Genomic DNA, 14,833 nt, shown 5'->3' on the forward strand with positions numbered 1-14,833 from the left:
TATATTCTGAAAGAAATACACAAGACGGACGGTCTGTGAAAACAAGTAATGTTCCTGCTGCCTCCTTCGGGGAAGGCTCTGAACAGAATCCATTGAGTCATTCCTCCAGCGAGTGGGATTTCAGTTCGGGAGAAGGTATTGTGCTGGAATGTGCTCACCTGGGTTTGAGCCGACTAAAGATGATGAAACCAGAGAAGCAAAAGGATGCCAGGAAATGAGCAGAGTGAAGCTTTCTCTTTACCTGCTCCTCTCCTCCGTATTCCCATGGCCATAAGCAGCGTGTTTGAAGTGGTTTTAGGTTTGCCTGCTGCTGGTCTCACCATCGTTGGCTTATTGTTCTCCCTCTAAACCTCTCTTTGGTCTTCTCCCGCTCTCTGTCACTCTTTCCTTCTTTAGAAAATGCTGGACGAGTGCCAGGACAGAAGGAGCTGTCAAGTCCTTGTCAACAGCCGCGTGTTTGGGACAGACCAGTGTCCTGGCAGCAGTAAATACCTCATTGTCTGGTACAAATGCAGACCTAGTAAGTCCCTCATCGCCTCGTATCTTGACAGTGACACACATTTCTGTCCCTCCCTGTGCTGGGGCAGTTTTTTCCTCTCACACACGTCCATGTTTAGTCACCTGGGGATGGGTCACTTCATTTGCACTTCAGACAAACTGAACAACAACTTCCACAGTCAAAGGACATTCATGTCCACATTTTGGTTAAATATTGTACATTTGAAAGAGCGTTCTTTAACTGATCAACCCTGGTTCAGTTTATTCTTATAGCTAGGAGAAGTGTTGATTTAGCGTACATCCTCCTTTCAACCAGTCACCATCACATGAATGGTTAATTTCCTCTAAAATTGTTTGTTGCCGTAGACATCTATGTACTGCAGGTGCAGGCATATTTTCAACTGAAACAAAGCTTTTGACAGAGTTTTTGTAAATGTTTAACTCATGCATGTTTAAGAGAAAAATCTAAAAGTGTGAGGCAATAATGTGTCCTCAGTATAAAGCAGCGATGTAAGACATGGAAATGTCACATAGCAGCACAAAACAGCTTTGATACATGTCAGGTTTGATTTGTGTGGTTCTAATGGTGACTTAAAATGCATTTTATGCCTCTATATAATAGCTATTTTTATGCCTTTTGCAATTTTACATACACATCCTACTGAAGTAGTCAATCTCTAAAGATGATCTATACAGCATTCAGAGTGTCACTTTGAAAGAATGGAGGAATAAGTTATATCAGGTTTTTACGGCGAAGGCAATACTTCAGTCATTGACTTTGGTATTTTCTTTGGGTTTGTTGATACTAAGAAAAATACTTTAGACATATCCTTAAAAATTAGCCACACTATCTCAGTTTTTTTCTCATTTGACCAATTACTCCAATCATCTAACTTTACTGTACATTCTACACTGAATTAACTCTTTGAAACCTGGGAAAATTAGCTTGATTTATTTTAAATTTCCCGAAAATTAACTAACGAAAGCAAATTAAAAAGTTTTTAAAAAGTAAAGGAAAGTTAAAAAAAATCAAAGCAATGACCTGACAAAAGTGCTCAAAATATTAGACTTCTGTGAAATAATGTCACAAATAGTTACAATTATAAATATTTTTCCCTGGCTTTTGAAAAAATCATTTTCTAAATCATATAATTTCTTGTAATATGTTTGTCATTTCCTGTCAAGTTGCTCATTTCCCTTTTTAATCCATACTTTTGAAAGAAACCAAACCGATTTGCTCAGGATTCAAAGTAGTATTTGTGAGAGATATTTGAATGCAGCACAAGAAAAGTGATGTTGCTCCTGGTTAAGCATCATAGTATCTATGAGTTATTTTCTGCTGCTGCCATCTTCCCTGTTTGGTTTACAAGGAAAAAAAAACTCTTTGCGTGCCTCTCCCTTCATCCCCCTCCTTCCCTCTCTCTGTGAGCCAGGAAGCTAAGAGTATCACTCCAGAGGGGAGCCACAACAGCGCAATAATCCCACCCAGATTCTCGTCTCCATTCACGGCTCAGTGCTGTGCTGAGCCGAGCCGCACTGAGCTGTGCAGCAGTTCACACTAGAGTGACCAGAAGTGGGCATTAATCCACTGATCCCCCTGCCCTCCCCACTTTTTCTTTCTCCACCGGACCCCGGGGCCAATCAACAGCTCTTTGTTCACTGTCACTTAACCAATGACTTCTCGGGGGAAGAGAGAAAGGCTGCATGTGGTGTTAGTGAGGTGCGACGGGCAGGTGTCACTGCCTCTGAAAGGAGAGGTGGATGGAGGATAGAGGAAGTGAAGGAGAAAGGGAGGGAGGGAGAGCGAATGAGAGTGAATCCGTCACCGGGAGATATAACGAAGCAGGTCCTGCCCCTTTTATCTGCTCTCCTCGTTCTGCATTCCTGTTCCACTCCCCACATGGACGCAGAAACGACTGCTGTTGTGTTTTTATTTGCTGGCCAGTGGAGCTGCTCTGGCTGTCACAGGTCACTGTGGCTGGATGTGTGTGAGGAATGCCTCTGCATGGCTCTACATGTCCACTGAGCAACTCTACCTCAGTTTCTGCTTGTTGCACAGGATGAACCTCTTTGTCAATCCTGTTTTCTCTGATTATTTAAAGCTGCTCTAGAAATGATGAAAAAATGGTTTATTATTAGTGAGTTGAGGACACACACAGAAGGCTAATATCTTACACATAAATGCAATATATATACATTTAGACCTCGCCCCTTCAAAAACATGGGGAAAAAAAACAATGAGCAATGACAAAGAAATGACACAAAAATTAGCAAGAAATTATTAGTTAGTAAGAAAAAAATGACATGAAAAAAAACAATAAAAAAATAATAATAATTGCGTAACATAATTTTATGTAATGATCATTATATATTTATTTTTCTCTTGCTTTTTTTCTTTCCTTTAGACATTTTCCCCAGCTCTTAGATCATTTTCTAAATCTTCTAATTTCTTGCAATTTTCGGGTCATTTCTTACCAAGTCACTTATTGCCTTTTCGCCAATGTTTTGGGCAGAAATCCCACCAATTTGCTCATGGTGCAAAGGTGTGAACTTGTGAAAGAAACTGGTCTTTTTTTTTTTTCTTTTTTGTTATTTGTAACACATCTGTATCCTTTCTATCCCTCTATCTCCAGACGAGTATAAGAGTAAGGTGGTCTGTGAGGAGGAGAGGATGAGGCTGAGCTGCAAACGGGGCATGCAGATCGCCGTTTACTCCGCCATGTTTGGCCGAACTCAACAGGGAACCCTGGAGTGTCCCCTGTACCACAGGAGGGCCCCGTCAGTAGGTGAGGCCCCTGATCTCTCTCACACTTTGGAGGTAACATGAGTGGAGATTTATGCATCACTAAATGAAAATGGGTTGAACAACAAACTGCACAACAAAACTGATCATGTTACTGCTTAACTTATCGTTACTACTGTCACTGTTTAGAAATGTAAGTGCATTAAGTTAGATGACTCTTTAGTGACGCACTCAGATTTTTCACAGGCCAGTGAAGTGAGCCTGTGTCAGCTTAGATGTTGTGAAGCCTGTCTGTCATGTCAGCCACCTATGACAGTCAAAAGTAACTGGATACATTCTTGGAGGCGGGCCCCTCAAATGAAAGTTCCTATAAAAGTTTCTCAGTGGTGCACAAAGCCAAAAAAAGTTTGACCTCCTGGGTGTAAAATTACCCAGATCTTTTGCACCGGTGAACCAATAGAGCAGGCACATTAGAGACTTCTGTCATGTGATGCCGTTGGGCCCAGAAAGACTTTTTTCCATACAATAACACTGAGAAAGAGACATCTGACAATCAGTGAATACATGTTTTGAGCATCACAACCCCTGCGAAATGACTTGATCCATTTGCTTTAAAAACTATGCAAAAGTTTATATTTTAAGTGAGCGCAGTGCTAAACTGGAAGTATCCGGCTCTAGTGGGCTTGCTCTATGGGCTCGATGATGCGGAAGCAGTGCTGATCATTTGGGTATTTTTATATACCACAGTTGAATGTTTTTGGCTTCATGTTCCACTGAGTAACTTTCACATGAATGAGTTGGGTCCTGCCTTAAATGCTGTATCCAGTTCTCCTTATAAATCCATGTTGATAACACCCAATCGGGAAAACACAACCCCGGAGTTTTTAAACTAAAACAGGGTCGGCAGCGTTTTCAAAGGTCTAATCCAGAGTGCGGATGCTAAGCGTACATGTAGCAAGAGGTAGGCATTTTAAACAAAAATGAAATAGTGTGAATGTATCTGTAGTAACTACTCACTAACATTTACTAAGAACTTAGCGAGCACTTCAAACAGAACTTGGTTATGGATCTGTAAGACACCGTGTCCCTAGCAGGTCCCAGGGTGCTGTTTTGTACTGACTCTGTCTTGACAGGGCGGGCAGGGGATGAAAATCATATTAGCATCAATACAGTTTGACATTATCATTCGCTCTATTCATAGCATCAGTCTCGGGTTAGTCTGAGTTCAGGAGAGAAATGAGATTTCTTACATGAAGACACAAGCTGGGAATGCAAATGTGAGTCTGCAGGCATTTGCATGATGTTAAAATGAGTCTCCTTTTTGTCCTGCTAATGTTCTTATGCATATTAATGATTTGACAGAGTGGAACTTCAGGTCACTCTGAAGCTTCGATTTGATACTTTTTGCCATAATTTATCTGAGCAAAACATACCGTGATGCATCCTGCAGATGTGGAAAATGAAACGCTTTTATTGATGAGTTTCACATGTCATGACTGGAGCACCTCTGAACCACAAAGAGAACTACAAACACTGCCAGGCTCATAACTGTTGAATCTCTTCCTCATGAATTTTCTTTGACTTGGGCGATATTGCCTGGAGATGCTGTTGTGGTTGGGTTGATTTTATCATTTCCTCTACAGCATCTTTGCCTCAGAGGCTCTAAAACAAACGCTGCCACACCCGTCTTTGATGTCAACTGTTTACACTGTCCCACTGCAATTAATAACTTGCAGACACATATCAGCATTTATCATTTTTTTCATTATTACAAAAGCATGCTGATATTAATATAAAACCACTGCTCAAGCTCAGGTAGACGCACACAAACATGCACTCACACATTGCCAGGGGAATTGGGCTGGAATGTAGATCAGGTGTCTCCGTCATCCAAAGAGTTTGGCCTGTAGAAAAGGGACAGTATTGAGTTCCCTCCAAGTATGTATGTGTGTGTGTGAGCGCATGGGATATCCAGATGTACCCTCGGCCTTGTTTAGGGGAATGTTAATGACTCTAAGCTTGGATCCATGACAAGTATTAGTATAACTATAGCTACTGTGGTGGCCTCTTTGCTGGGCAGCTCATTTATTCCGCTTCAGTCTGCGCTGCCTTTGTTTGGTTAATGTTTAGACGGAAATGTGCACTGATGTCTTGTGAATAAGTAGCCCGAGCAGGTGGGAGTTAGCTGGTGTGTGTGTGTGTGTGCTAGAAAAGTTGTGAAATAAGGCTAGATATCATTCGTCTTGATCTATAATTCAAACAGTGCGCCACAGACATGCCCTGAAGTGTGTTTGTGTGTGTTGCCTTTGTGACAGAGGTGACAGGATGGGGTCGAAAGGCTGACACAGGCGTCAGTCACCAGGTAATCAGAGACAGATATAAAGAATGGCATTGTGTGAGTGTGTATGCGTCTGTGTGCGTGCTATTGTATACTATATGAGCACTGAGAGCTGCTTTGAAGCAGCCAGTCCTCCGCATGCAGGTGGACCAGGAATGTGCGACAGGTAGGTGAGACAGGGCTGGTCTCATATCTGGTTTCAGACTCTGGATTAAATACAGTAGCCGAGTTCTCCCAGCATTCATGGAAAATGGACTCTACTGTTACAGTTGTACAAAGGCCAGATTAGAGCAAAGGAGAAGTTGTGTTTGGGTGATTCCTCAACTAGCGTGCTTTTTGTGTCCCTGTCAGAAATAAGAAAAACAAAAACAAATATCATACTTGAAAGGAGCAAAATTAAATGCCAGATCAGTAATTAATTATTTGTATTACATAAGAAGTGGCCTGGTTAGATTTTGGACATTTAACCCTGCTTAATTTTGAATTTAATATTATTCTAATGTTAATTTCAAACACAAATGACACATAAATACTCAGGCTGTCAAGCGATCATTTTTAAAAATTGCAGTTAATCTTTTTTTTTGTGTGTTTTTTTTCATGTTTTTGATTCCATTATTTTGCATTTTAAAACAGTTATTAAGTCCATAATGACAAGGTTACATACTTACTCACTTTGCTTGTTGTGATGGAAAAGATGTAATGGAATTAACAATACCAGCGTGATATTGCTAATATTCTATCAATATATTTTTCTAAATATGCGTTAGTTTCCAGACCGAAATGGACCACCGTTAAAGAATGGCCCGTTTTCTGTCACTGTACACTTAGATACAAACGCTTGTTCCTGTTCACCCGTTATACAGCATGTTTTTCTATTTCTCTGTCTCACAGAAACATGCACGCACGCACACGCACACACACACACACACACACACACACACACACCCACACACACACGCACACACACACACACACACACACACACATATGTATCCACACTCCAACCACCCACAGACACCTCCTCAGGCTGTTTCAGACAGTCTTGCGGTGCCCTGGTGGGATTTCCCCTGTCAGCCCCGTCTTTGATGTGGCTCCCGTGTCACCAGGAGCAGGAAGTGAGGGTGTCCTGAGTGACAGCTCAGACACACACCGTTGATTATTTTAAAACGAGTTGCTCCTCTCTTTTTGCCCTCCTGCGTTGTGGTGCCTCACGTGTGTGTGTGTGTGTGTGTTTGTGGCTCTGCATGTCTGAATAATTTCGGGTTTGAGTCGCATTATGTGTAAGTTTGTTTTGTGCCTATTTTGATTTCATGTCTCTTTAAATGTGTGTTTGAATGTGCCAACAAGTTAAGTTATAGTCGTCTCCCTAAACCGCGTCGTCCTGGCAACCTCACAGCTGAACTCACAGCTGGCAGCACCTGCCCAGGTGAACACAGATTCGGTGCATAGACTCGCATGTTCACAGATACCCAATGAAGCATTTGAGGCAGTATCAGAGGCTTTTCAGATACTGGTATCGGTATCAGAAAACTTTTCTGCACTCTTTATTCTTTAAGTTTCCCTGCAAACACTGTCCTTACATCTTCTATTTCTATTTTGCTCTTAGACTGAGATTGCAATTCAGCACCAGCAACCTCCGAAATAGAGGTAGATCTCTCCTTGTGACTTGTGTTGGTATTGTCTGAAAACCAACCATCTTCCTAAAATGCTTTTAAAGTCTACAAAGAATATTTAATCTGTGAAATCTGCAGCCTATGCACCACCATAAAGACAGCTATCTGGTTGCTTCTTGAATCCAGCCTCATGGAAAAGACAAAAACAAGTGCATACACAGGCATGTGCACACAAAAGTAAGACCTCTTTGATCTCGTCTGCTCCTTGGTTTTGGGGTGGGGTGGGAGTGGTAGAGTTGGACAGGTCTTGGCGGGGATGGAGAATCCTCAAAGCAAAGGGGCCTGTTTCAGCCCTCCTCTCTCATCTGCCCCATTACCATCACACACACCTCTTGACATCTAAATAGCCCCCCATGCTTGGCATGCAGGGTCTCAGACTACTTTTTTTTTTTTTTTGAAGGCCACTACGCTTTCACTTTTGTGTATGTGCTTCAGACAAGGCCCACAGCAAGATGTTTCAGACTGTAAGCATGGGCCGGCTGGTGTCTCGTATGATCACAAGCTTTTAAAAGCCTTTAAAAAGCTGAGCACGCACAGCTGCAGGTCAGATTTAACACTTGGCTGTTGGATGCCTGTTCCAGTTGTTAGGGTGCGAGCTGCTGCACTGTAACTCTATCTGCATATCACTCTGACTTTGATGCATACAGAGCAGATAAGCAGCAGGAATCCAGTCTTATTTTGGACAAGATTAGATAGAATAGAGTTCTGTGTGTTTACCCCTTTGTAACCTGAGCAAATCAGGTCGATTTTCTTCAAAAAACATAGCGAGAAAGCGATAAGTAACTTCACTGTGTGGCCCAAAAATTAGCAAGAACTTATTAAAAAGTTATAAGAGAATTAAGTGCTGAATATATGTACTGTATATGTTTTTTCTGTAACATAATTTTAAGTATAAAATAATTAGAATTCCAAATATAGTTTTCAGGACATATTGCCTGATATTTTTTGGAGAATTTTGTGATGATCCTCCCCTCTTTTTAAAAACTGTTTTTTAGGTCATTTTCATGTCACTCTTTACTAATTTCTTGCAATTTGTGGGACATTTCTTGTCAAGTTGGCGATTGACCTTTTATTTTTTTTTTTAACCAATGTTTTAGAGAGAATGTGCTCAGGTTTCAAAGGTTTAAATAAGTTGTGAAAGGCGTCTGAGCGCAGCACAAGGAAACTGAATCCCAGTTTCAGAGGGTTAAATATGTCCTATAGTCCATTTCAGTCATTATATTCTTGGTATTTTTCCAAAACCTTTCTAAAATAACACCCTTAAAGTTGATATTGGGGCTACTTAAAGCTTTAGTCTGCATGTTTTCCAGGATAACGGGGTCATGCAGGGTTTAGGGTAAAGCGTCAGGGAATTCAGATGTGGTGTTTTAATATATGAAGTAACATGTTGTCAGTGATAACATGTGTGTAGGGTCGACTGTTTTCCTGCCAAGTGCCTCTGACTTGAAAAATAACCTGCTATCAACTTACAAACACAGCTGAAGAGAAGTCTCTGCACGTGTGCATGCATGCAAGGGTGTTTGAGTGAAGACATTTTAAGACACTTGAATTCACTGTTTAAAATAAATCTTGCCTAACTTTTTCATGTGTGTGTGTGTGAGAGCAGTCTCATATTCATTAATGGCTTTCACAGGAAGCACTTAGCGTGTGTCGATATCACAGCATCTGAAAGTCACTTTGCTATCATACAAAGCCGTTTAATCCCACAACAATGACTTAAGCTTCCCTATCAAATGATACAGGTGAGTCAGAGTAGAAGAGGAGATGAGTACTTTTTTGTCCGCCCATTGTCCTGGAAATTCCAGGGAAGTTGTGCGTGGGTGGGTGGAAAAACCTGGAGGATTGTTAGCGTCGCGGTGAGAATTTTCTGGGAAAGTTTGTTGTACGTGACTTTGTTTGTGCATGTGTGGGTGGGTTTGTGTGTCGGGAATTGTACATGCTCAGGGGTGTGTTTGGTGTTATACATTAGTTTGGCCCTCATTCGTTCTGTCAGCATAAGCCTACATTCACCCTACATTAGTCTCAATAGAAGCCAGTGTTTCCCTTAAATGCATTTCTAAATGTCACTGATTAGCGCTGCTGCTATAAAAATCTCTCCATAAACTTGCTATCTCTACTTTGAGCAGCCAGACTCAGGGGCGAGCGAGGATTTTAAATAGGACACTCCTAGATAGGGATGTACGGTAATAGATTTTTTGCAGATATCCGATATCAATATATCCACTTTTTTGAAAATTGGGCAGCTTCTTTCCTGAATCCTCTGACTGAATATACCTCTTTATCTGTACGCCTGTACCCTGCTTTATCTTTATTTGTATTTTTATTTTATTAATTTTATCATGTTTATCTGTCCATTTAATTTTTGTCATTTATATTCTTTACACATACTTGTATCTTTAAGATATGTTTTGTTAATCCGGGTTGTATCATTTGCCTCATGTTTTGTACATGTTCACTTTGTCATGTCGGCAGCATGTTGGCTGACTCCGACATTACATTTTAAAGCCAATATTGGCTGATACCGATGATGTGCCGATATTATTGTGCATCCCTAACCCCAAAAAAGGGTGCTCTGATCGATTGCCCACCTATCGTTAATGGCTGATATTCTTTCCAAGTAGTTTGAAGGCAGTGCTAAAATACCTTCGCCAGTCTGGCAGTTCTGACAAATTGACGTTCACACCGTACACTTACTGTTACATTTATGGTTTACTGCTAATATGAAGTCCAGCTCACCTGCCTGTCCTTTTGAAAACGCTACGAAACGCTCTGCTGTTTTCTGGCAGTTTTTACTTTTAGCTTTGGTTCGTATTGTGCCAATACGACCGACACAGCATCTCGGATTTGAGTCTTTTTATGTTTGTCCTTTGTCGTAAAATCCCGGGCTGATCAGGGGAGCCTGGGGGCAATTGGTGATCAAACTATTTTGATACAGTTTTTATGTTGGCATCTTCAGCTTTGTTCTACTTCTTAACAGTTGTCAGTTGTTTTTACGAGAAATATCAAAGCCATGGAGGCGATTGTAACAGCATGTGGATTATGGGGGCAGTTTTTTTATCATAGTTTGACATCTGCATCTGTGTACAAATGTGTGTCTAAGGCCCCTACAGACGGACTAAATATCTTCTGACGGCGCAAAATAAAACTAATTTGAGCACTGCTACTGAAAAAAGTCAGAGGGGAGACGGTAATAGTGCTTTGTAAAAGAAAAACTTAACGGCAGCCATCACAACACACAACCGTTACTATCTGATATTATTGTCACACTGTTGCTTTTTAAAATGACACCATCGAGTTAAAATAATTCTGTGGAAGAGGGAAAACACAATCCAACCCTGATGCGGTTTTCAAGCACGCAGAAAGTTCGATTTTTGACAGATGACTGACGTGACAAACAGAGCTGAGCAGCAAAGACATGCTGCTGGTACAGGGCAGAATATAATCACATAGTTCATAGTTTCATGTGAGACAGAGAAGAAGATGTTTGCAGAAAGTTTCTCAATATAGAAGTGCTTTGCTTTAGCAGGTGTCAGTAACTTTAAGAAGCTGTGGGTTATCTACTATGGGTCATTTAAAGAAAAGTTTGCCTTTTTTGTTCGTGGCTCTCTGTGCGTTGTGATCAGTCATGAGTGAAAGTAAGTGTGTGTTTGTCCAGGAAACTCCTCCTTTTCCCTCAGTCTCTGCTCTTCTGAACCAAAGGCCTGTCCTTGTTGGGCGTGTGGAGGCTGGAGGGTGGGTGCACAGGCTCGGAGACGGTTGAGGGTAAAGGTTAGAGGTATCAGGGGTTATTCATGCCTCTATGTGTATATGTGTGTGTGTGTGTGCGTGTGTGTGTGTGTGTGTGAGAGAGAGAGAGAGAGAGAGAGAGAGAAGACTGTTGTATGCTTGTTTGTCTGTATTAAAGCCACTAATGAGAGCCAGAGGAGGTCAGACCCTGAGGAATGCTCTTTTAAACTGTGTAGAAATGTCTCTGTGTGTGGACATAGAAGTACGGAGTGCCAGTAGTTCAGTGATACTGAACTTATGCCCCGCGGGCCAAATCTGACCCCCCAATCATTTTCTAATTCATTTTTAAAAATTCATTGATTCACATTAGGAAACGTTTTTGTACTTTCCGTATAGGCTACATAAGGTACCAGAGTACATAAACAGCATCAAAATAGAGCCTAAATGTCCTAAAATCCAAGTAACATCCTAAAATCCTTATATCAGAAAATCCTTAAAAATATCAGAAATGTTCTAAAATCCTAGAAGCGTTCTTAAATCCTGTAAATGTCCTAAAATCCTAGAAATGTCCTTAAATCTCAGAAACGTCCTAAGATGCTAGAAACATGTATGTGGCTGCTGCGACTGGCCCCTGGCCTCCTGTCATTTTGCTAAAGTGCCCCCAAATAAAGCAAGTTGAGTATTCCTGCTGTAGACAAAGAATAAATGTCTCCATCCTCTGGTTTCTAGAAGTCTCTATCTGTTTCTGAAACCCCCTTTAACCCCCACCCGTTCCTTCATGGGCCCCCTGCTCAACTAATCACCCAGTCAGGGAATCAAAGCTGCAGCTAATGGGGGTCTGTCTGTCAGTGGACTCGCTTGTCAGAGAGGAAAGTTTTCAGCGTGGCGCGCCGGCTCAAGCAAGCCCTCTGGGAAGAAAAGAGAGAGGGAGAGCAAATGAAAGCACATCACACAGATCAGGAGGCTATTGTGCTGCAGCATCGGCACGTAGACACTGATTTGTAGTTGTTTGTCATATATGATTGTAAACTGAACGTCTTTTGGGTTTTGGGCCTGTTGGTTGAATAAAACGAGCAGTTTCAATACACCTGCTTAGGTTTATTTTCTGACATTTAATAGACAAAATTAGTATCCAGTTAATTAAGAAAATGATAATCATTGGTTGCAGCCATGATCTCGTTTCACACTTTTTACAACATCGACTCTGAAATGTCATCTGTTTGCACGGTTTATGTGACATGAGCAGAGGATGATCAGCTGAGAGACATCCAGGGCTTCTTTAGTTCAAGCTGTACAATGCTGCGACTTCAGTCCTGTCCTCGCGATGCAGTTCAGCATGTGATGCAAAGCCGCTCAGTTATTTTGCGTTTCTGTGAACCACATTTTATATCATATTCCTTCATGGTTGGAACTGTTGCAGGTACGTTTAAGACATATTTCTGCTGCTCTAAAAAAGTAAGAAAAGAGGTGTGCGTGCACTGGGAGAGGTGCACCAATATAACAGCAGCATCATCTCGAATATTGTTTCGTGAAATTACTCAAGACGTACAGGATTTTCCTCATCAGTCACGTTCGGTAAACCCTGTCGTGTTTTAAGAGACAGTGGGAACACGCTAACCTTTGACGTGTCTGACTGGTTATCCAGTTACACTCACTGGTTCCCACAGGCTTCCCACCTCTCTACATCCTGGATGAGAATTCCAGTGTATCGGCTCCAGCTGGGGAGTGTCCGGTTGCCCCTTCGAACCGCGTCCAAGTGGACAGACGTTCATTCACATTCTTTAGAAGCTTTCCACACTGACTCTTTGATCTGGCTTCACTGCAAACACAATCATTACCAGGAAATAAAGTGTGTTTTTTAATTATGATTTCTGTAATCCAATGATACAGGACTGTATACAGTTACGGACCATCCGATGAATGTTGACAGCGTGCATGACCTCTTTCACTTCCTGACTGGGACATTTATCCTTTGACCTGTGCCATAATTCATTGTGGCCTGTTAACGTGTGAGCGGAGCCTTAACAAGCATTTCTGGTCTTTTTCTCTTGGTTTTTGGGGCCCGCCGGGACAGACAGTGCAAGAGCCCAGTGTCCACTTTCAAAGGCTCGTCTCCTTGTGTTGTCTTTTGGGGTTAGATGGACCATGGGGGCCTGTGAGAGGCATCCGTGTGGAACCACGGCCCATCCACATTCCCACGAGACTCGGCTGGCAGGTTCTCTCGACTTAAGTAGTGCTCCTCATAACTCAGTTTGGGGTGTCACTGAAGATACACGATGTGGAACATAAAATAATGATGCTGCCCTTGTTCAAGATGGGTTAACAGAATTCACAATGTAAAAAAAAGAGGTTTTGGGACTGCCTCTAGCTCGCTGGGTAGAGTGTGCGCTCCATGTCGACTGAGTCCTTGGCAGCGGTCCAGGTTCGAGTCCGACCCATGACCCTTTGCATGTCAATGCCTCTCTCACTGCCCTTTATCCTGTCGCTTGTCATCAGCTTTAAAGGCAATAAAACGCCCCAAGAAATTTTTTCAAAAAGTTTGTAGCTGCAGGTTTTGAAGTTGAAAACATAATAAAGCATTTTATTTTCTCGCTAAGTCATTGTGATTGCTATAATCATACAGCCTCAAAATATTTTCAGTCGGTCTGAGAACAGATAATTTTGACCTTGCAACTTATGGGAGGAAAAATCAATGCATCATATAATTGTGATGATTTGTGTGACAATATTGTATTAATACACAGATGCCAAGTATGTTTTTTTTTAAATTAAATTATTGATATTGCAAATTCAAATTAAATCTTTGGTAGCCTACTAAAGTAATAAAATCAAATGCCTTTTTCAATCTTCTAGATACATTTTCTGCAATTAAAATGATTGAAGTGAGATGAACAAATTGAAAACTTTATCTTATTAAATTAAAAGATGTCACAGTGTGTGTTCTCGCAATACTCAGCACGTTTTAAAACATCACAATAATATTGTATCGTGATTTAAGTATCGTGATTCTATCGTATTATGATTCCCACCCCTATAGCAATGCACACCAATGTCTGTCTCTTGCTGACTCTAAAACAGCGTTGTGACAAATAATCAATTCATTGATTGCTAATTTCACTTGCTCAGTCATTTGAATCATCTTTTTTGTGCAAAAGAACCAGCTTCTTAAGTGTTAAAATGTGCTGCTTTCCTTTGTTTAATGTGACGGGGAAGCCAATATCTTTGGGTTTGGCCGTGTAGGTTGGACACTAATCTCTTTTTTACGATTTTCTTCTACTTTCTAGACCAAACAATTAATTGATTAATCAAGAGAATAATTTGCAGACTGATAATGAACATAATGGTTTGTTACAGCTCTACTGAAAAGCAGGGGTGTGTAAAACTGGCTTTATGAGCTGTAAAAAGCACAGTGGTCCAGCATATCATCCCCTGTAGTCTTGTTACTGATGTGAGAAAAGAAGGAAGTGAGAGCGGAAAAAGCAAAGGGAAGATCCTCATCTGTCCGTCTGCGGAGAGCTGCAGAACAGAACAGAGGGTCTGGAGGAGCTGACGGGTGCTTAGCGATGATGTATCAGGACTTCGTCCATTACACTGGCTGGTGTTCACACACCCACACACACACACACACACACACACACACACACACACAAACACAAAGACACACACACACTGGATCAGGTATCCTTTAGACAATGTGAGGCCCCAGTAAGGTTTTTTGTATGTGGATGTGATGAGGCTCCACCATGGGAGCGGAGGAGGCCTTCATAGGAAGGAGTGTGTGAGAGGTTCTCTGTGTGTGTGTGTGTGTGTGTGTGTGTGTGTGTGTGTGTGTGTGTGTGTGTGTGTGGGACCATC

General features: G+C 41.5%; 1 protein-coding gene across 2 annotated transcripts in view; it reads left to right on the forward strand.

Moving 5' to 3' along the window:
• The window catches only part of eva1aa (eva-1 homolog A, regulator of programmed cell death a), a 94,653-nt gene that overhangs the window by 30,550 nt on the left and 49,270 nt on the right, over positions 1-14,833 (forward strand). For both annotated transcript variants that reach the window (XM_088089417.1, XM_042503809.2), the window contains exons 3-4: positions 397-520; positions 3,132-3,284. In XM_088089417.1, the coding sequence (XP_087945543.1) occupies positions 400-520; positions 3,132-3,284 (274 nt within the window). In that variant the 5' untranslated portion in view covers positions 397-399. The remainder of the gene's footprint in view (positions 1-396; positions 521-3,131; positions 3,285-14,833) is intronic.

Source organism: Plectropomus leopardus, chromosome 16 (genome assembly GCF_026936395.1).
Source record: "Plectropomus leopardus strain MGB_pleo_1.0 chromosome 16, ASM2693639v1, whole genome shotgun sequence".
Lineage (NCBI taxonomy): Eukaryota > Metazoa > Chordata > Actinopteri > Perciformes > Serranidae > Plectropomus > Plectropomus leopardus.